The following is a 22043-nucleotide window of genomic DNA, read 5'->3' as shown; positions in this document are numbered from 1 at the left end:
TTGGCGCAAAAAAACGCCAAAGTATATACTATGTCGAAAAAAAAAGAGATTTTTCAGGATGTTGTAAAAACGTGCCATATGATGAAATAATGTAAAGTAGGCCGTGAAAAACACTCCAGAAAGGTTTTCTTTGGAAAAGAAAAATCATCATGAATTTTGGCGCAAAAAAACGCCATAGCATACTGTCAAAAAAAAAAATGTGATTTTTCAGCATGTTGTAAAAACGTGCCATATGATGAAATAATGTAAAGGAGGCCGTGAAAAACACTCCAGAAAGGTTTTCTTCATAAAACAAAGTCATCGCGAATTTTGGCGCAAAAAAACGCCATAGTATACTGTCAAAAAAAAAAAATGTGATTTTTCAACATGTTGTAAAAACGTGCCATATGATGAAATAATGTAAAGGAGGCCGTGAAAAACCCTCCAGAAAGATTTTCTTTGAAAAATACATTATCATGAGTTTTTGCACAAAAAACACCCCACAGTATACTATGTCTAAAAGTGTCATTTTTCAACTTTTTGAGAAAACATGCCATATTATGAAATAATGTAAAGCAGGCCATGAAAAACACTCCAGAAAGGTTTTCTTGGAAAAAAAAATCATCATGAATTTTGGCGCAAAAAAAACGCCATAGTATACTATGTCGAAAAAAAAATGCAATTTTTCAACATGTTGTAAAAGCGTGCCATATGATGAAATAATGTAAAGTAGGCCGTGAAAGAAACTATGGTGAGGTTTTCTTTGAAAAAAAAAATCATGAATTTTGGCGCAAAAAAACGCCAAAGTATATACTCTGTCGAAAAAAAAAAGAGATTTTTCAGGATGTTGTAAAAACGTGCCATATGATGAAATAATGTAAAGGAGGCCGTGAAAAACACTCCAGAAAGGTTTTCTTTGGAAAAGAAAAATCATCATGAATTTTGGCGCAAAAAAACGCCATAGTATACTGTCAAAAAAAAAAATGTGATTTTTCAGCATGTTGTAAAAACGTGCCATATGATGAAATAATGTAAAGGAGGCCGTGAAAAACACTCCAGAAAGGTTTTCTTCATAAAACAAAGTCATCACGAATTTTGGCACAAAAAAACGCCATAGTATACTGTCAAAAAAAAAAATGTGATTTTTCAACATGTTGTAAAAACGTGCCATATGATGAAATAATGTAAAGGAGGCCGTGAAAAACACTCCAGAAAGGTTTTCTTTGAAAAAAAAATCATCATGAATTTTGGCACAAAAAACACCCCACAGTATACTATGTCGAAAATAAAAATGCATTTTTTCAACATGTTGTAAAAACGTGCCATATGATGAAATAATGTAAAGGAGGCCGTGAAAAACACTACAGAAAGGTTTTCTTCATAAAAAACAGTCATTGTGAATTTTGGCGCAAAAAAAAAGGCATAGTATACTATGTAGAAAAAAAAAGCGATTTTTCAACATGTTGTAAAAACGTGCCATATGATGAAATAATGTAAAGGAGGCTGTGAAAAACACTCCAGAAAGGTTTTCTTTGGAAAAAAAATCATCATGAAATTTTGCGCAAAAAAACGCCATAGTATAGTATGTCTATAAAAAATGCGATTTTTCAACATGTTGTAAAAACGTGCCATATGATGAAATAATGTAAAAGAGGCCGTGAAAAACACTCCAGAAAGGTTTTCTTTGAAAAATAAATCATCATGAATTTTGGCGCAAAAAAACGCCACAGTATACTGTCGGAAAAAAAAGCGATTTTTCAACATGTTGTAAAAACGTGCCATATGATGAAATAATGTAAAGTAGGCCGTGAAAAACACTCCAGAAAGGTTTTCTTTGGAAAAAAAAATCATCATGAATTTTGGCGCAAAGAAACGCCATAGTATAGTATGTCTAAAAAAAATGCGATTTTTCAACATGTTGTAAAAACGTGCCATAGGATGAAATAATGTAAAAGAGGCCGTGAAAAACACTCCAGAAAGGTTTTCTTTGAAAAATAAATCATCATGAATTTTGGCGCAAAAAAACGCCACAGTATACTGTCGGAAAAAAAAGCGATTTTTCAACATGTTGTAAAAACATGCCATATGATGAAATAATGTAAAGGAGGCCGTGAAAAACACTCCAGAAAGGTTTTCTTTGAAAAAAAAATTATCATGAATTTTGGCGCAAAAAAAACCCCGCCATAGTATAACTGGAGCGACCTGGACTCAGAGACTGGGAACTGGAGCGACCTGGACTCAGAGACGTAGTGATGGAGCGACCTGAAAAAAGAGACTGGGAATAGGAGCGACCTGGACACAGTGACTGGTAACAGGAACGACCTGGACTCACAGACTGGGAACTGGAGCGACCTGGACTCAGACACTGGGAACTGCAGCGACCGGGACTCAGAAACCTGGACTCAGAGAGTGGAAACTGGAGTGATCTGGACTCAGAAACTGGGAACAGCAGAGACCTGGACTCAGAGACCTGGACTCAGACACTGGGAACTGGAGCGACCTGGACTCAGAGACTGGGAGATTGTTGCGATTTGGAATAAGAGACTGGGAGGTGGAGCGACCTGGACTCAGAGACTGGGAACTGGAGTGAACTGGAGTGACATTTTTAGAGCGACATGCTTATACTATGACGTCTTTAGAGCGACATGCTAAACTATGACGTTTGTTGAACCAAAGGTTATACTATGACATTTTTAGAGCCACATGCTATACTATGACCTTTTTTTGAGCGACATGCTATAGTATGAAGTTTTTAGAGCGACATGCTATAGTATAACGTTTTTAGAGTGACATGCTATACAATGGTTTTTGAGCGACATGCTATACTATGACGTTTTTTGGACCAAAGGCTATACTATGACATTTTTTGGGCGACATGCTATACTATGACATTTTGTTGAACGACATGCTATACAATGATGTTTTTTGAGCAACATGCTATACAATGGTTTTTGAGCGACATGCTATACTATGACGTTTGTTGGACCAAAGGCTATACTATGACGTTTTTAGAGCGACATGCTATACTATGATGTTTTTAGAGCGACATGCTATACTATGATGTTTTTAGAGCGACATGCTATACTATGACGTTTTTTGGACCAAAGGCCATACTATGACGTTTTTAGAGCGACATGCTATACTATGACGTTTGTTGGGCGAGACTCTATACTATAGGCTTTTTAAATTGACATATTACTATGACTTTTTTTGTATTAGTCTTTTTTGTTGTTTTTTAGCAACATATTATAAGAATTTGAGTTTTGAGTTTTTGAGTTTTAATTTCAGTTTTAAAAATTACTATACTTTTACTTGTGCAATGAAATATTATTTTATTATTTATTTTTTAGACGACATATTATACTGTGATGTTTTCTTGAATAACATACTATTTTGACAATATACTGCACTACGACATTTTTTGAACCACATATCATACATGACTATTTTAGGCAACATCCTATCATTTTGCACTTTTTGAACCACATAATAATCTGGGTTTTTTTGGCCAAGCTATACTATGAACTACAGGCCATACTATGATATTCTTGAAAAGTATACTATACTCTGACATTTTCTCAACTGCATCCTATATTATGGCGTTATACACAGAGTGCTTTGGTTACATGTTGATTTTAATCTAGATTTTTTTCTGTTTTGTTTTTTGACGGGATTACCACAGACCTGACCGTGAACACCGTTGACACCCACCTGAGCGAGACGCTGCCTAAGATCTCAAGGCTGCTTGGTCGTGGTCTTTCTGGTCCTGCTCCAGAACGCCTTCATCAACTACGTCTTCTTTTGAAGAGGCCTTCAGATGCTGCAATCTCTGACCTTAAGGAGGAATTGTTACTTTCACTCTGTAACGAGATGGCGGTTATTTTAAAGACCCAGCTCCTGGCGGCTTTGAGTGAAAGTTTAACACCCATCAAAACGGAACTACAGACAGTTAAATCTGAGCTGTTGATCAGTATTTCAAACATCAAGTTCGACCCGGCTGTCCTAAAGCACGCTGTAGATGAAACAGAAACTTCACTCTCCACATCACCGACGACATCATCACCCTCTAAAGCAGAGCACCTGTCTGCTGAACTTTTAAAAGTGGACTATAAATGTGAAGAATGTGAGCAGCAGCAGACTGTGAGCAGCGAAACAGATGTGATCAGAAAGAAGTCATTTTCTTTTTTCTTTTCTTTCTGGTTGACTTGATGCTGTTAGATGCAGATGTTGGAGCTGATTCTGATCTTTCAAGATAAAAAGCTGCTTTTCCTTCACAGACTTTTCAGGAAATTATTCTCTCAGGTTTTCTCTGCTATTTATATTTTTATTATCTGTTATTATTTCATTATTTCTTTATTGTAAAATAAAGTTTGAGGCATAAAGATTCATTTAGTTATTTTATTCCTGAAATCTTTGGCGTAGCACAACTAAACTTCCATTTTCCTTCTTGTGCTTCTGATACTAGAACTAAACGTATCTTCAACACGGATCATCTGCTTTTAATAAATCAGCAGCAACATCACAACAACAAATGAGACAATTTTCAACAAATTAATGAAACTGATGTCATTTAAAACTATCAGAGTCTGTTTTAGTGTCAAATTAAAGCTGATTACTGACAACTAGAACATTAACATTACTGTTTTAATCACATTTAAATTTCCTGAACGTTACATTAATGTCAGTCAGTCACAGTTTTATGAACTTAATGAACCACATTACAGGAACACAACACACTTCAGCTGTTTACATGAAACTCAACATATTAGCTTGATGCTACGTTAGCTTTAATCAGGCGACACTGAGCACCTAGCTCGGTTAGCATCGCTAACATTAAAGCTAATATTTACTATGCTAACTTTCTTCTCTGGTCAACACACACTGAAACAAACTCCACCAACATCTGGAGTGCATGGCACACATCATATCTGACACTAAAGCTGCATATAAAGTGCATTAAAAGCGGCACCGATACGAAAATAAACATTTACTTACCGAACTATCAGAGTCCTTTCAGTGTCTGCTGGTAGAATCAGCCGAAGGTAGAAAACTGGTTAAAACAAGCCAACGGGCAGGAAAACTGTCTGTGGAAAATGTTCTGCTGCTCCACCGATAAATAAACCAACAGTTATTATATCAGAATTAATCCAAACGAGGAGAGCAGAGTCTCTGCTGCCTCCTCCATAGGACCTGTCAATCATTCCAGACCGGACTGTCAATCAAGTAGTCCCGCCCCCTGGCTTCGCAAAACTTTAACGCTCTATAAAAAAAATCAATATTGATTTATTTTAAGATCGGCCACCTGATCTCTCATTTTGACCATGAAAACTAACGAAAAGAAATTATATACAGTCTATGCACCTACTCTGTTTGGCTCCACACTTGCTGATGACCACTTCCGGTCTCAGAAAATGAAAAAACTGACCTTTCTTTCGTTTCTGACTCTTACTGATTTTACTTTTTTGTTATTCTAAATATAGAACGACAATCAAGCGTTTAGAAAAAAATTGGTATATCCCTTTTTGATCATGAAAAGGAAAAACGCCTTGTATTTCAATTTTAATTTTTGTATTTTAAAACGAAAATCAAATAACTACGGTGGCCGAGAGGTGCAAACCAAATTTACATAATGCAAAACACTTTTACAACCTCCAAGACAAATTTACAAGCGACAAAACACTTTTACAAGTCTAAAAACACTTTTACAAGTCCGAAAACACTTTTACAAATCAAAATGTAACCGGAAAGGGAATGTCCCAACTCCAGGGCTGAAGCGGAACTGGCGACGAGGTGCGGCTAATGCACTCTGTCGGTCTGATCTGCGCCATTTAAACACTCTAAAGACCGACCACACGAAAAACAAAACCGCGTCAATCGGTTTATATGTTCCCCACAAAACGGGCAAAACATCACCCGCTCGTTGTCCGTTGCATTAGCCGCTCCTCGTCGTCACTTCCGCTTCAAACCCGGAGTTGGCACATTCCCTTTCCGGTTACATTTGGATTTGTAAAAGTGTTTTGTCGAAATCCAAAAACACTTAAAAGGGATTAAAAGTGTTTTCGAACTTGTAAAAGTGTTTTGTCGCTTGTAAATTTGTCTTGGAGGTTGTAAAAGTGTTTTGCATTATGTAAAAGTGTTTTTGGATTTGTAAAAGTGTTTTTAGACTTGTAAAAGTGTTTTGTCGCTTGTAAATTTGTCTTGGAGGTTGTAAAAGTGTTTTGCATTATGTAAATTTGGTTTGCACCTCTCGGCCACCGTAAATAACCACTCCTTTTTTTTTTTCAATACTTGTTTTAGAACGGGAATATCCAATTACCAGATCCGTACACGGACCCACATGGCTACCATGTTTGCTATTATTGCTATTTTTTTTAACAATTTAAATTAGCAAGAAAGACAAAGTACAGCTGCAGAAAATCTTATTTGTTGTTACAGTTCATTCTGATGTAACATAGTACGTGTACCAGATTTCACTGCTGTCCGGACGATCACTGTTGTAACATTTTAATAAAAGCTCAGAATTTCAACTTCATGGTGACAATAGAGAAAAATAAGAAGATCACCGCAGTCAGTTGGTTTCATCTTGAAGGGATTACTGGCACTTATTCTAACCAACCAGCAGATCACTATAACCATCCAGTCATGCTGCTCGTGTTGCTAAAACATAGACTAAATATGAATTTGTTAAATTCACACCCAGGAACAAAATTCTCACTAAGTATGATTCATTCTTGTTATTTTTTTAGTTAAAAATAGTGCCAAATTATTCCCACTGTGTCTCAATCTCAGGTGTAAATGATTATTCATGCTGTTATTTCATTCTGTTTGATTATTGTAACCTTTTTCTAGAGCTGTCACTTAAAGAAAAAAAAACAACTTTAAAAAGTCTGACAAAATTCACACAAACATATAAATACTTTTAACAAATTTAAATGTAATCCGTATTGTGTACACCAGTAAAAAATCTCAATTTTGCCATCTCTGGTGTAAATGCTTCCAGAAATGTTCAGTGATCAAAAGGTAAACCATTTCAAATGGTCTTTTGTGGTTATATATCAGTACATGATTAATTTAGAATATTAAATTTTTCCATGTTGAAACAAATCTTTGCATTTCAAGAAAAAGGCAGTCCTACTCCTTTCTCAGTTGTTGTAGCAAGACATCTTTGGATTGTTTATATGTAATCCAGGTCCTCCAAAATGTCTTATGTGACTCTCATTATGTCAAATCAGGGCTTTCTAATTGCTTCTTGATTCATGCTTATAATTACTGGATATATATGAGCTTGATTTTTTTTTCTCCATTTAATTTTTTTGTTCTTAAAGTGTGTCTTTATGTATCTGCAGATAGTCACTGTGTAATAAAATCAACCTTGAAACAGAGACCTGGAGCGGGATTCAGTCCTCTCAGCAATAGCAGCTCATATGCGACTCCAGTGGCATTACACTGAACTATCCCAAGTGCAAACCAGTAAAAGGGATAAAAAACAATATTATACAGTATATATGAAGAATTTTCCTGAAGAGCACAATAATTATGTGCGTTACTGGATCAAATCCCCACACCATCTGTGGGCTGCATCACCCTTATATCTAGGGAAGATCTGTCTCACCGGATTTAACCACCGCCTGGACCTAAAGTCCAGATATTTTGGACTTTGAAGGATCTTATGGTCTTATAAAAGAGTTATGAGGAAAGATGGAGAAATAATTCTTACACTGGAAGACAGACCAGGAAGACAAGAAAGTGGTCTCTACTTTTAAAGAATCACTGCCCTGCAAAACCCTCCCATATAGTTTGAGATATTTAAGTAGAATTACTGTCTTGTGGCTGTATTCCTTCGACCAAAACGTCAAGTTGCAGTTTGCATCCATGTCTTTGATGTGTGTAAGTTCACTGACAGAAACAAAAAACAGAGTCAGATTCCTTGTATGTGTTCACATCTGGCCAATAAAGCTGATTCTAATAGAACACCAGCTTGTAGCCTTGACAGCAGACGCTGCTTCAAATCAGAGCAGCTTCATTGTCGACAAACAAGACTCAGAATCCAGTCTGTGGGGTGGAGGGTTTTTTTTAAAAAACGGTTTGAAAAGTGCTTTGCAGAACATTTATAGGGCAGTGAAGTTAATCTTTTTGTTTTTGGATAAAAAATGGCATGACTTCATAATAAAATCCTGTTGGACACACGCTACCAGTCAAAAGTTTAGGGTCACTTAGAAATGTACTTATTTTTAAAAGCAGTTTTTCTCAATGAAGATGACATTAATCAGAAATAAAGTCTGGACATTGTGAATGTGGTAAATGACTATTCTAGCTGGAAATGGCTGATTTTGAATGGAATATCTACATAGGGGTACAGAGGCCCATTTCCACTCCTGTGCTCTAATGCTACATTGTGTTAGCTAATGGTGATAAAAGGCTAATTGATGATTAAAAATCCCTTGTGCAATTATGTTTGCACATGAATAAAAATGTGAGATTTCACGGAGAACATGAAATTGTCTGGTTGACCATGAACTTTTGACTGGTAGTGTATGTGCAAAATTTTGTCATAATTAACATATAAATCCACAAGCTATTTGCAAAAATGTGTTTTGTGAGGACACATCGACCTGTGACCTGATCAGTTCATTTTAAATTCCAAAGCTGTGCTTGAACTCAATCAATATATGGTGTTTGCTATGTAGACGACTTACCAAGGGATACATCTGTTGACTGGTTTCTACAGTTCTACAATTTCATTTAGCAGATGCTTTTATCCAAAGCGACGTACATCTGAGAAGACACAAGCAAGGATCTAGTCAGGAGAAAACAACCTGGATAAGTGTCATAAAACAAGTTCAAGTGTGATAATACGACTGTGGTGTCTACAGGCAGTGCAGACGTAATATGATGTTTTGCTATGGTTTTTTTTTTGCAGTTTGTCAAGTGCAAAGATGTTCAGTGAAGAGCTGGGTTTGTAGTCTGCATATCGAAAGTTTGGTAACTCGCTCCACCACCAGGGAACTACAGAGGAGAAGAATCTAGCTATCGACCGGCCCTGTTGTGGTGGTTGTATCAAATGCCTTATGCTGGCTGAGCATAGAGAGCGGGAGGGAGTGTAGACCTGAATGAGAGTTCAGGTAGGAGGGAGCTGTTTTCACTGTAGTTTCGGACACTATTTGGATGGAGCGCTGCTGCTGTAATCATGCGCTGGATTACACTATCATCTAGTAAGAAAACCACATTGGCTCGCAGCTTTGTTCATGCTGAACCTGCTATGTTAGCAATACAACTTCTTTCAGCTGTATTATTGAGCTTCCCACAACAAATATATTAGTCTGTGCACTCAAAAGTGTGTTGACAGTCAACACACTCTCTAAACAAGTTGAATTCAGTTGGGTAAAAACCAGAAACAAAACATTTTTACCCCTTTTTGTTATCCATGTTAATATACACTGCGTTTTCCCATATGGAGATGCTCCGTTTTACTTTCAGCGGAAAAGTTGTTGCACAGACTATCTGTAAGACACAGGCTGAAAAGCAAGATGGTCAATGTGAGTGGATGTTTGGAACTAAACCTAAGGGCTGAAATGACCTCAAGATGTTCCTGAGAGAGCACATTCGACGGATGTGTGGCCAGCACAGAGGCATTAAAATAACTACAGGAAGAAAATGTACAATTACGTTCCATTTACTGAATGCCAATAAAGCTATAGGTATAGAAAGCAAAACACACTGGCATTTCAACATGGTCATTATTTACATGTTGACGTTTATGGACAAAAAAGCTGTGCAACACACATGCACAGAAGGTGCAATAGACTCACAGAGAAGGCAGCTTTCTGGCTAATAAATACAAACTTATTGTTTATCATAAATAGATTTCATTCACTATTTCACAGATTGTCAGTGTCACAGAAAAGGAGTTTCAGTAATCTTGCTTAAACAGGTTTCTAAAAAGTTTCCACAATATTTTCTATGCTTACATGTACATTAGTAATGAGACCCAAAATGTAAAACGTTCGGCTACCAGTCAGGATCCGGGGCCTTGAAATGCTCATGTATTTATGAAACGTTGTTTTCCTTTAAAAACATCTGGAATTCAATACTTCTGTAGTCTGGTTTATCTTCAGTCACTCTGGTCTGATCGGTGTTTAAAGCCATTTTTCCAAAACTCAGAGCTAAGACATATGGCTTAAAAAGAATTCATCACCACCCAGCACTCAACCGAGACACAGAACAGTGTTAGCAGTTTGCCGGCCCACATTCCATCCCTCATACTTCTAGCCCAATAAAAGTGCCAAATGCATGAAAAGAAGCAGAATTAGATGTGAAACCTTTAACTTTGCACTGGACATCACTGATAATCTACATGATCTACAGTGTCAATTTAAGAATGCTGGGCTGCAATCCAGGTTTATATGAGAGCAATTCAAGGAACAGGATCTGAACAACGTCCCTCTACTTATCAACAAGCTGCTTATTACACGGCAGGTTTAACTCGTCTCAAACTGAATGACATTCTCACTGTTTAGCTAAGAAGTGCTACCTGAAGTAGAACCACAACACATCCCAGTGATTTGGAGGGTCACAAGGCAAACATTACACACGAGTCTAGACATGACTATGGCTTCTCTGATAAAGTTAAGAAGCAATGTTAAATAATTATTACAGTGGCAGGTAGACAGGACTATTACATAACTGCTAAGTTCCAAACATTTGGAAAACAATATTATTACCTGTCTATTGTTAGAAAATAATAAGCAATTAGCTAATTGGGTTCACAAAATGCTCTATCCTGTGGCTTTTCTTTGGGACTGACTGAGGGGGTTTTAAGGACTGAATTGGATGAGCACTTTACAAGACAAGGAGGAGGATGGTGGTCAGTTTTGGTGAAGCAGGAAGTTCTTGATAGGTTCTGGTAGCGGTAATGAAGGTATGTGGTTCAGACGATGTTTGCCCATTGCTCTACGGATCCTGATGCGACACAAGTGAGTCAGCCGACGAGGGCGTCCTGGGGAGAGAAAAAGCAAAGGCGGCTGCAAATGAATCAAACTACAGAATCCAGTAGGCCATGATAACAAGGTACAGACAAGCTGTAACTTTTCTCACTTTCACTAAAATAACTCAAACGTTTTTCACATTTTCTTCTGTAATTTATGTTCCTCAGCTCTGACTGTGCCAGCTGTCAGAGATGATGACTGTGTAATTCTAGCACGCACTGAGAGGTGCCATGTAACGGCAGTTATGCTTTAACTTGATGAAACAGATTTACTGTGAAAATTTATGAGCTCAAATGCTCAAACCAAAAGGCAGTAAACTGCAAAAGTCAACAACCACTGCCAGTGTGCCAGGAGGAAAAATACAGGTGTTACTAACAACATTAATGTTGGCTTCATTCTGCTGCAGCGTCTCGGCCATGAGTCATGACAGTGAGACGGCAGGCACAGTACCAGTGCTGTGTCAGAAACCACGGCCTAGTTCGCTCTTTCATTACACTAGCTATAACCAGCAGTTTACTCTGTAGAGGGCATTAAATTTAAACTTCAGGCACTTATACATCATTGTTGACAGCTCTATGACGATACTTTATATATTTATAAAATGGTTTGCATTGCAGAAAGCAGTGAACATGCAATGTATACTGATATTAATACTAAACATTCATCCATTATCTATACACCGCTTAATCCTCAATTGGGGTCAGGGGGAGTGGTGGGGGGGTCACCAGTCTACACTCTACAATCACAAGGCTACACATTGAGACAAACAATCACACTCACATTCACACCTATGGACAATTTAGAATCACCAGTTAACCTCAGCATGTTTTTGGACTGTGAGAGGAAGCCAGAGAACCTGGAGAAAACCCACACCTGCACAGGGAGAACATGCAAACTCCATGCAGATCCCAGGCCGGGACACGAACTGGGGATCTTCTAGCTGCAAGGCGACGGTGCTAACCACCAAGTCACTGTGCAGCCACACTAATAATAAACACTGTATATTTATTGAGTGACCAGTAGGGTATGTGTGGGTGTCATACTGCATAGTGTGCAGTATACATCAATAACATCTACTTCTTTTCTCTTCTGCAATATTTCTAGACTCTCTCTAAACACAGCACTGTCAAGTTCTCATTCGTTCACATCTCACACCGATACTGCATCTTCATTCCCTCTGGTTTTTTCATGCAGCATTTTCATCAGCTTCAAATCATTCTAAACTCTGCTTTTAGGATCATCACTGGCACAAAGTCCACTGACCAGATCACTCCCTCCTCATGCAGCTCCACTGTTCATCAATACATGCATTGTAAGGGTCTATGGTCCTCCTTGACTTGGCTTGTACTTTTTCACCCCCTCCATTATCTGAAATCTTCCTCTGCTGCTCTTTTGTCTGTGGTTTTTAGATTCAACACCGTGGCTACCAGAGCCTTCAGCTGCTCTGCACCAGGACTTTGGAACTCACTAGCACTACACATCTGTCAGCTGGCTCTATTGTACTGTTCAAATCACAACTCAAAACCGATTTCTTTAGAATAGCGGAGCCATTATAACTGAACTGTAGTCCGCTCATGTCAGATGCATTCTGATCGTATTCTTCCTATTATTATGATTTATAGACGGTCAGTCTCCAAGGGTGAGAGATCACTTGTTCTGTCCAGGTGTACAGTGGGACTAAACTAAGGCTAAAATACCAACAGGTGGCCTGGGAAAAATAAGGCAACAACAAATAGGACTCTGGTGTGAAAAACTGTTATTTTAGTACTGCTTTTGAAGTTTAGAGCCAAAGAGAGAAAATGCAGCATCTATTGCAATTCTTTACTGTGTGTGACGGAATTTTGAATTTGATACCACTCAAACGTTCATTTAACAATTAAAATTAATTTCCTAAAAAAAAAATATTCTATTTATGTGATCAATAATCAGTCAGAAATACTCCCTGCTTGTGTTTCAACCTCCTATAACTACCTCTGGCTCGGCCTAAAGCTATTCCCTAAACAAGTCCCTCTTAGGAACATAGTTCTCCTCACTAATATTTTTGTATCCCCAGATTTTTCCCCGTACGTTGTTTTACTCACTCCTCTCTTCCAGAAAGACCCTGAGTGCCTCTGGATCCACCTTCCTCCGGTTCGGAGTCTCCAGCTCAGACTCGTCCCAGGGCACGAGGGCCGGGTTGGCGCCGTGGTCCAGCAGCAGGTGGATGAAGGCCACCTCACATCCATGTCGCAGCACCGCATCCAGCAGGCAGGAGGCCAGACCGCGGGTCAGAGCCTCATGGCAGACAGGCCCAGTGTAGTTGAAATCGGGCTGAGCGCCAGCCTGGAGCAGCAGCTGGAAACAGTGGAGGTGGTGGTAGGCTGCACTGATGTACAGAGGACACACCACCAGAGTGTTGAGGGTGCGAGCGCTTAGGAGGAGCCGAGGACCCAGCTGGTGGTCCATGTCAACGTCAGCATTGAACCTGGGAAAGAGCAAACCATGGATACAGTTTAAGTCTTTTAAAACCTGAAATATATTAAGTGATTTTAAAAAAATCTCATGGGATAATATTACTTGTTTCCTTTACTGCAAACTCACATTAGGGATCAGACTTCAGCATGCAACAAGGTACATGTCTAAAAATTGTGGGTAAAACTGACAATATTTGCTTTTTTAGTCTTTAGCCTTTCTGTTACGGTGTGAAAATGTGCAAAGTAGGATGCTGTTGGAAAAGTGTGGGACTCTGTGACTAAGTATGTTTGTTTCTGTGCATTCTAGGAATTATACATTATCCCTGTCCTTACTCCTGTCCGCTTATGACGTGGTTTTATCTCTTTTAATCATTTACTATTTAGATTTTTTGTCTATTGTTCACACTATTTGATATGCTGCTGTGACAAGAAGAGATGTCAAACAAAATTTCATTGTATAAGAATGTGCAGTGACAATAAAGAATCTATCTATCTATCTATCTATCTATGAATGGTGAAAGAAGCTGTTTCATAAAGTCAGGAAGTAACTGCTGCCTGAAGCAGTTGAAAATATTGCATTACACAGCTATCAGTAGATTGAAAATGCAGAGCCCACAGAAAAAGCAGAGCATGAAAAAATAATAAACCAATGTTGTTTAAAAAAAAATGTAATAAAAACTAAGTGAATGCTGAATGATGGACTGGCTAGGCATGAGAGTACCTCCGCAGCATTAGTCACCAATCTTCAGCAGTGGGTGAGGTGAGAAAACACATCTTATTGGCAGAAAACAGTGTGAAGTTGCACATTCAACCTGTATATGAGAAGTGTGGTTATTTCACACATCACATATAGGTTTTATTTGGATCCGTTCCTTTCAAAGCCTCACCTGATGAGCTCCTGCAGAATGTCCAGCCTCCCCACCCGGGCAGCGTGGTACAGCGGGGTACTGCGGTGGTGGCGGCTCCCGTTGGGATCGGCTCCTGCTTCCAGGAGGATCCGGACACAGTCTAGGTGACCGTTAACCACCGCTACGTACAGAGCTGTCTGGCCTTTGACATCCACTAGGTCCACCTCGGCACCCTGGGCGATCAGATAGGCCACGGATGCAGCATGTCCTGCTGTGGCTGCGATCCTCAGAGGGGTGCATGGTAGACAGCCACAACACCACACCGACTTCTCATTGATACGCCTGGCATCAAAGAAAAGAATGGAGTGGTCCAATATATTGCACAGTAACACTTTCGAAGTTTTCTATGAGTTGTTGTAGAATGAAAGCAGGCCAATGAGCACAAAAACACATCAAACAATACAATAACTCAAGGCAAGTCGATACCAATCAAATATGTGCAACAGCTGTCTGCTACAATAACCTGCTTCTACCATTGCTGCCTCAGCTGAGTTAGGATAATGGGTTGGCTGAGTGTAGAAATGTGAAGCAAGAAGGTTGATGGCTGCATACAAGCACTGTCTTACTGGACACTATGACGTGGTTTTGTATGCATCCCAAGCTCTGGCTGTAGGCACAGACAGGTCTGTACAATATTTAATCTCAGCACTCACACTGACGTGCACATGTGCAGTATCTAGCCTCATAGAAGAAGTAGCAATGTACAGTAAGACAAATTAACTCAAACACACCCTCTACAACTGCTTTGTTCAGAAAGAAAGGTCGCACGGTTCTGGGTTTTCCACGACTGATCTACAAACCGGTCTTGGGATGTTTTTCTGTCTTTGGCTCTTGGATAAGCTGAGTGGGTTTTAACTTCATTAATAATACACCAGGTTTGTTGGTATGCAGGCTCCACATGTACACAGCAAAATGAGAGAGGATCATGAGAGACACATCGGAAGGGAAGATATGGTTGTAAACAGAAATATTTCAGCTACAGAAAGGATGACACTGACCACAAACAGGTATTCTGTCCACCAATTGTTACGGTAACATTGACTACTTAGATCAGCAGCACAAAGCTTGGTATAACAAGTGCAAAGATCTGAATGACATTCAAAGCAAAAACTATTCTGAATCTGATGCTGTAGTGATAGACTATATGAGAAAAATTGTGATTGCTGTGTTCAACTTTTGCATGGAAAATCACCCTACTTGGCACTATTCACCCTGAAACTTTGTACATCTTTTCATACTTCAAAATATATTGCAGAAAAACTAAATATTCCAATGCTGTTTTTTTCTTCCAATATTGTGCAGCCCCAGCACTAACATAAGACACTCCAGTAGTGCTCTAGAGCTGTTTTCCTACCCAGAACCTCATGAAGCACCCACTGATACTGTAAAGTGAAGAAGAAAAAGGTACTCAGTGTAAGACATTATAAGAATGTTTTGTGAAAGGGATGTGTAATCTGTACAGTATGTGCTTCTTAAGGTATCACTCAGTAAAACTACCAAACAAACCCACACATCACAGACACCACAAACCACTGAGGGCCACACATTAACAGACTGGACAAAAAACTGCTAATTTCTATTCTACACCGTAGAATGAAAGCAGAAATACTACCTTTTCTCTCCTTAACTGTGCTGTCTCTCTACTTGCATTGCAGTACAGTCCCATCATTCATCATGCAGACTGTGTATCTTCATGGTGCATTTGTTCATCAATTTGTCTAGGCCTTCTGTATTTTGCTTTATTCCTGGACTGGACTTCTCTTTTAGATTAAAACATCTAAAACAAGAAGTCCAGTTGTCTTCTACTGAAGCTCTTGGGTCTACAATGTTCTAGATGAAATTTTACACAGACATTTTAATTTATCTTCTTCCAAGAGGAGCACATTCTAACTTTGTTAACTCAAGTGCTCTGCAGTCTTCTAATATAATTATGACTCTGCCTCACCGTCTGAAGCTTTCTTCCTGCAGCAGGTTCCTCAGGGTGTCCAGGTCTCCAACGTACGCTGCGTTGTGGAGCCTCATGTCATCCTGCTCCAGGGGTTTGTCGCAGAACTGTTCCTGCAGCCATTCCTTCAGGTTACGACCTGGTGAGGACACAGAACAATGAACAATGAAACGTGATGAAGCAAGCATTGCCATATCTTCCAATCAGCTTCCTCCGTATAGACTCTTAAGTTCAAGATTTTATAGATTATATTCGATTAGATAGTCTTTTGAGGGTCCCTCAGAGTTTTCCTGCTTTTTAGGGGCCGATACTGATGCTGATGATCAGTAATCAAGAAAACCGACAACATATACAACGTGTCCAAAAGTTCAGTCTCCCCAGAAACACAAAGCTCAAAGACTGAATATGCAATATAATCAAGTTATTCAATAACCAGTATTTCCCCCTTTCACTTTGCACACAGTTTTCAGTCTTTCAGGCATGGAATGTACGAAGTTCTGAGTGTGGATGGTTCTATCTTCCCCCACTCTCGAACAGCCCTAGAGATGAGCTGTTTCATGGTGGTCGGTGGTGGACTGGTAAAGATGCGACTGTTCAGGATTCCCCAACAGTTTTCAATTGGGTTGAGGTCAGGGGAGTTTGGTGGTCATTCCTCCTTATGCAGAAAGCCAGGCAGTTGCTCAGAACACCACTGCTGAGTCATACAGGTACCTTCTTGCATAAATACCAATTCTGAACGTCTGTTCAACATTTTCCGTTCAGTCACAGGCCTCGATTTTTTCCTCCTGGTCAAAACTGGAAGTAGCACCTTTTCTAGAATGTTACTGGTATAATATTATGCATCAACAGTGGTACCTTGAGGCACAATGTGCAACTCTGACAGACCTGAAATGGACATAGCCCTCCAAACCATACTATGGCCACTGAATTTCACTTGCTCAGAAGATGGTATGTTTTCACCATCATCTGTATAGATACGGTCATTTTGGCTGTTGGGTGTCGGAAATATATAAAGCGGACATTCATCAGCGAAAATCCAGTTCTTCCAGTCCTTTGGAGTCAGAGTTATGTACTTCTTTGTGAGAGCCAGTCTCTTCTTCTTTTGTAGTTTGGTGAGTAGCAGGGTACATTGCCTCTAGCAAGCTATTAGCCCCAGTGTTTCTGTTAAATAACGATGCACAGTGCTCTTAGAAACATCTTCTCATGACTGATGTCTTTCACACTTGGCCTTTCTCATCAGATCCTTGACTCTTGCAGTTAGTCCAGATGGACATCCTGAGCGAGGCAAGTCTTTGTAGGATCTTCCTTTGTTGTACCTTTTCCACCACTTCTGCACCCAGTGGATTCTTCTGTCAGGAGCCTGAGCTACCCGCTGATGAGTTTTTCCTACTATTTCCTATTTCGAAGAGCAATGACCTGTGCACGAATCTCATACTTGGAAAGAGTAGCTTTTCCACCCTACTCCTGGCCATGGTAACAATGCTTCCAAAATGTGGTCATGAGTGTAATGCATTTTGGTCAAACAAGAAATTTATATACAATTATATATAATTGTATTTATATTTATATATACCAAACAGTACTTGATTGACCAGGTTTAACCCATTTTGGTGACAAACAATCAAACATGTTGTCCAGTGGGGAGAACAAACATTTGGGACACGGTGTACACTGTACACTTCCTGTAATAATGCAAATCTTGGCATAAAAATTTTGAATAATACAAACTCCAACAGCAAAGTGTTGACAGACTTGTCCTGGTGATGTGGACCCAGTAAGATGGAGCTGTGAGCAAGTCACTGTTTGAGATGGCAGAGTGATGACTACAGATAGAGAAGCAGCTGCATCAGAGACAAAGAAGCATAGGCTACCTTAAAAATAATGTATTTAATCAGGAATTGATAAATAAAATTAAAAGCAGTGACAATTGGAAAACTGCTCAACATCGGCCGGGTGGATAATCAGTCGATCCCTAGCAGAAACAGTGATTTTGTAGTGACTTTCTGTCAAACTCCTCTCTTCTACTCTCTCCTACTGAGACCCACAGATAGACAGGAGTTGTAGCGTCTTAAACATATTAAAGATCAGTATAATTACATTATGATTTGCAGGTGTTCCTATTATTGTGCCCACCCTTTCTAGAGCTCTTTCTATGCCTGATCTAATGGTCACATCAGTCCATTATATTCATATTACGAGTAGAAATAACACCAAAGACACACTGGCAACACTGTAAGCATATTCCAACAGTCGGGATATGAATACTTCCTGAATCCAGAGGCCACACCTCATTACAGCAGCACATCTGTCCTGTTGTCTGCTGGCTGTTCGGAGGATACATGATGAATCATGGTGGCTCCTACCTGCAGCAGTCGCACTGGGCAGATCAGACACAGTGATGAGCGGAGGGAAATTGATACTGGGCGGGTCGTCGCCATCAGCCTCTGGACCGTCGGCCATGCTGCTCTAATGTCACCCACCGACCTGCGACTGGGCTGCGGCAGTAGGTCGACACGAACACCCCGAAGAAGAGACAACCGACGATCTGGATCAGACGAGAGCCATGAAAACAAACAAACGTGACTGTGAAGATGAAGGCGTCTGCTCACTTCGCTGCGATACTTCCTGCCTGCGCTCAGCTCATTTAAAGGGGAAACGCTGCAGTTCACTGGGACTGACTGGGTCTGTGGCTGCACAACGGTTTATGTAAGACAGAACAACACTAATGGACATGATAAACAGAGATCTAATAAAGGATTTAAACAATAATTCGACACGTGTCCTTCTACAAAATAAGCATATAAAATAGTCTAATGCAATAATAAAGACAGCAAAGATTTTAGAAGTCTAAGAATTCACGAAACTGGATATTTATTTTTCTCAGGCAGAGAAAAATAAACATTTTTTAAAAATCATTTGTTCAGGTTGATGAAATGATATTTTTAAATCCTTCTTCACACTGCCTGGCAGGGCCGGAGCCAAGATGTGGCCCTAGGTGGCCACCTCAGGCTAAAGTCAGGCCACCCTCTCATGATCTGATTTGGAGTTCCATCCATCCATTATCTATACCTATATCACTGCTTAATCCTCATTAGGGTCACAGGGGGCTGGAGTCAATCCCAGCTGACTTAGAAGGCAGGGGACACCTGGACAGGTCACCAGTCTGTCACAGGGCTACACATAGAGGCAAACAATCACACTCACATTCACACCTACAGACAATTTGAAGTTACCAATCAGCATCAGCGTATTTTTGGACTGGGGCTGCACAGTGGTGTAGTGGTTAGCACTTTCGCCTTGCAGCTAGAAGATCCCTGGTTCACGTCCTGGCTTTCCTGGGATCTTTCTGCATGGATTTTGTATGTGCTCTGTGTGCATGCGTGGGTTTTCTCCGGGTACTCCGGCTTCCTCCAATAGTCCATAAATATGCTGAGGTTAATTGATTATCCTAAAATTGCCCGTAAGTGTGAATGCGAGTGTGATTGTCTGTATATGTAGCCCTGTGACAGACTGGCGACCTGTCCAGGTGTCCCCTGCCTTCACCCCAAGTCAGCTGGAATAGACTCCAGCCCCCCGTGACCCTAATGAGGATTAAGCAGTGTATAGATAATGGATGGATGCTTTTGGACTGTGGGAGGAGGCCGGAGTACCCAGAGAAAATCCATGCATACACAATGACAACATGCCAACTGCATGCAGAAAGATCCCGGAAAAGCAGGACACGAACCAAGGACCCATTAGCTGCAAGGTGAAAGTTAACCACTAAGTTACTGTGCAGCCCTGATTTGTAGTTTTACTTATTTCATTGTATTTTACCCTGTGCCATACGCTCATATGATCATGTGCAATTCTGTTCTGTGCAATACATTATACTTAACCTTTGAAGCACCTTTTGGTGACTGATGTGTAATATATGGTTGTTTTGTACTGCTTATGTATTTGTTGTGTATGTGCAGCCGGCACTTTCAGACCAAGACAAATTTCCATTGGGACAGCAAAGTTTAGCTCTCATCTCACCTCACCTCACATAATCAATAGTGATGCTCATAAAACCTTGATTATACTTCAGTGCATATGCACACATAGACGTGTAGTTGTTGTTATTCTACTACTTGTCGAAAGTGTTGGAAAACTCTGTTGCATAAATGCACAGTAGGTCAGATGCAAGTTTTCCGTGCATGCACACCATTGTCCTTACAGTGTAGTGATGTGGACAAACTTTGGGCTGCATGCAGACGTCCACAGAGAAGACTGCATGGACTCTAGCTAACTTGGACAGATGTAAAATGTACATCACTCAGACCTTTGTGTACTCACAGACACACAAAGTATAGCATCAGCCCTAGAGGGACGGCATAGACCTGCAGTTATATCATAATGTAATCACGAAAATAATATCAACAATTGAGGAAGAATAATTTAGAACATGTGTTCAAGATTTTTAAACATTAACTGAAGGTTACATTAAAATCTTATTATGTATGAGTTTTCATGGTGCACTTCTACATGACAGTCATGCATAAACGAATCAGAAAATGATCAAAGGGAACTGACTGTTTGGCCGACAGGGATTTGAAATGTTGAAAAAAAAAAGAGGTATCAGTTCCTGTGCAACCTAGTGTGAGTAATGATCTCAGCCTAACCACTTCTATTTCCTCATTGCTGGCCTAAAAGCCGTCAAATTGAATTATGCTGAGTCTGAAAGTGTGATGTGTCAGAGTATTCGGAAAAAGTTGGACACAAAGTATCCCATAAATCTGAGGCTTAATAGGATGCATGTTCATGGTGCTGCTATTCAAGCTTAAACCCAAGAAGAGCATTTAAAAGGCCGAAGAGGAGTTTAAAAGGCTGATCCAAAGATATGCTCAGGTCTGTACTTTGCACTGTATTATATGTCCAAGTTTACGTGTGTTCATGAGGAAGACGTTCTGTTTGGCTGATAGTAGAGTAGGTATTCTGGGTAAGTGCAAAATGAATACCTAAAATGTACCGTCAACTCTCTTTTAACTATCAGTGCGTGCTGAGTAGTTTTTGGGTGGGTAACATACACCAGGGAGGCATGCTGGCATGGCTCTACGCTGCCTGATGACAGACACTGAGATCCTGGTGGTGCTCTAAAAATAAATGACAGGTCAACAGAGACATGTGTCCCCATAAGTGGACATTTTGCTCGCAGGCTTTCAGCTCAGTACTTAAAAGGCTGTTTGTGGTGGGAAAGAAATGCATTGTTGAAGGATTCAAGTTAAGCGAGTCTATTGGTTTTGACAGTAGCTCACCGTAGCCCATAATATGACAAGACCAGGAAACACAATGCACAGGTTAGCCCACTGAGTGAAACACGCTGAGCAAGAACCATTTATTAATCATTAAGAGCGGCGCAGTCAACTCTCAGGATTAAAGTCGCAAAAGTGATTGGGCCTCTCAGTTTGATCTCACTTGAGGATTAGTGGGAAACTGCAGACTGTGAAAGTAAAAGGTTCGGTCACTCATTAGCAGCACAAACAATTGTGAAATTCAAAGGCTATAATCAGCAGAGTTTACCACTAAAGCAGCAGTCATGTCTTCTTTTTTGTGGAGCCCCGCTGTTAAAAGGGAAATGCAGATGGACAGTTGAGCCTTCCTTTCTTTAGACTGTGCTGAAGTCTTTTTTTAATCCACCTGTTGAGACTGGGTCCAGTGTATTTGCTGAAAGCAGGTGTCACGCCTTCTGCAAGGGGCCTTCAGCTAAATCTCCAACTTGCATCACAAACGTTCCGTCCAAATCTTGCTTAAT

At 39.9% G+C, this 22043-nt stretch overlaps 1 protein-coding gene and 1 long non-coding RNA gene across 2 annotated transcripts in view; both read right to left on the bottom strand.

The window, feature by feature from the left end:
• Nucleotides 1-5634, bottom strand: part of LOC129350039 (uncharacterized) — a 6547-nt gene extending 913 nt beyond the window's left edge. Inside the window, exon 1 of the long non-coding RNA XR_008603246.1 lies at nucleotides 4975-5634. This is a non-coding gene — a long non-coding RNA (uncharacterized LOC129350039). The remainder of the gene's footprint in view (nucleotides 1-4974) is intronic.
• A 4002-nt stretch (nucleotides 5635-9636) lies between these two features.
• asb1 (ankyrin repeat and SOCS box containing 1) lies at nucleotides 9637-18928 on the bottom strand. Its single transcript, XM_023268218.3, has 5 exons — nucleotides 18634-18928; nucleotides 16271-16409; nucleotides 14305-14607; nucleotides 13046-13428; nucleotides 9637-10975 (listed from the first exon to the last, which is right to left on the bottom strand). Exons 1-5 carry the CDS (start codon nucleotides 18728-18730, stop codon nucleotides 10845-10847), a joined length of 1053 nt encoding a protein of 350 aa, XP_023123986.1. The 5' UTR covers nucleotides 18731-18928; the 3' UTR covers nucleotides 9637-10844.
• Nucleotides 18929-22043: the final 3115 nt, after the last annotated feature.

Source organism: Amphiprion ocellaris, chromosome 11, assembly GCF_022539595.1.
Source record: "Amphiprion ocellaris isolate individual 3 ecotype Okinawa chromosome 11, ASM2253959v1, whole genome shotgun sequence".
Taxonomy (NCBI): domain Eukaryota; kingdom Metazoa; phylum Chordata; class Actinopteri; family Pomacentridae; genus Amphiprion; species Amphiprion ocellaris.
This window is presented reverse-complemented; position numbering and strand designations above follow the sequence as displayed.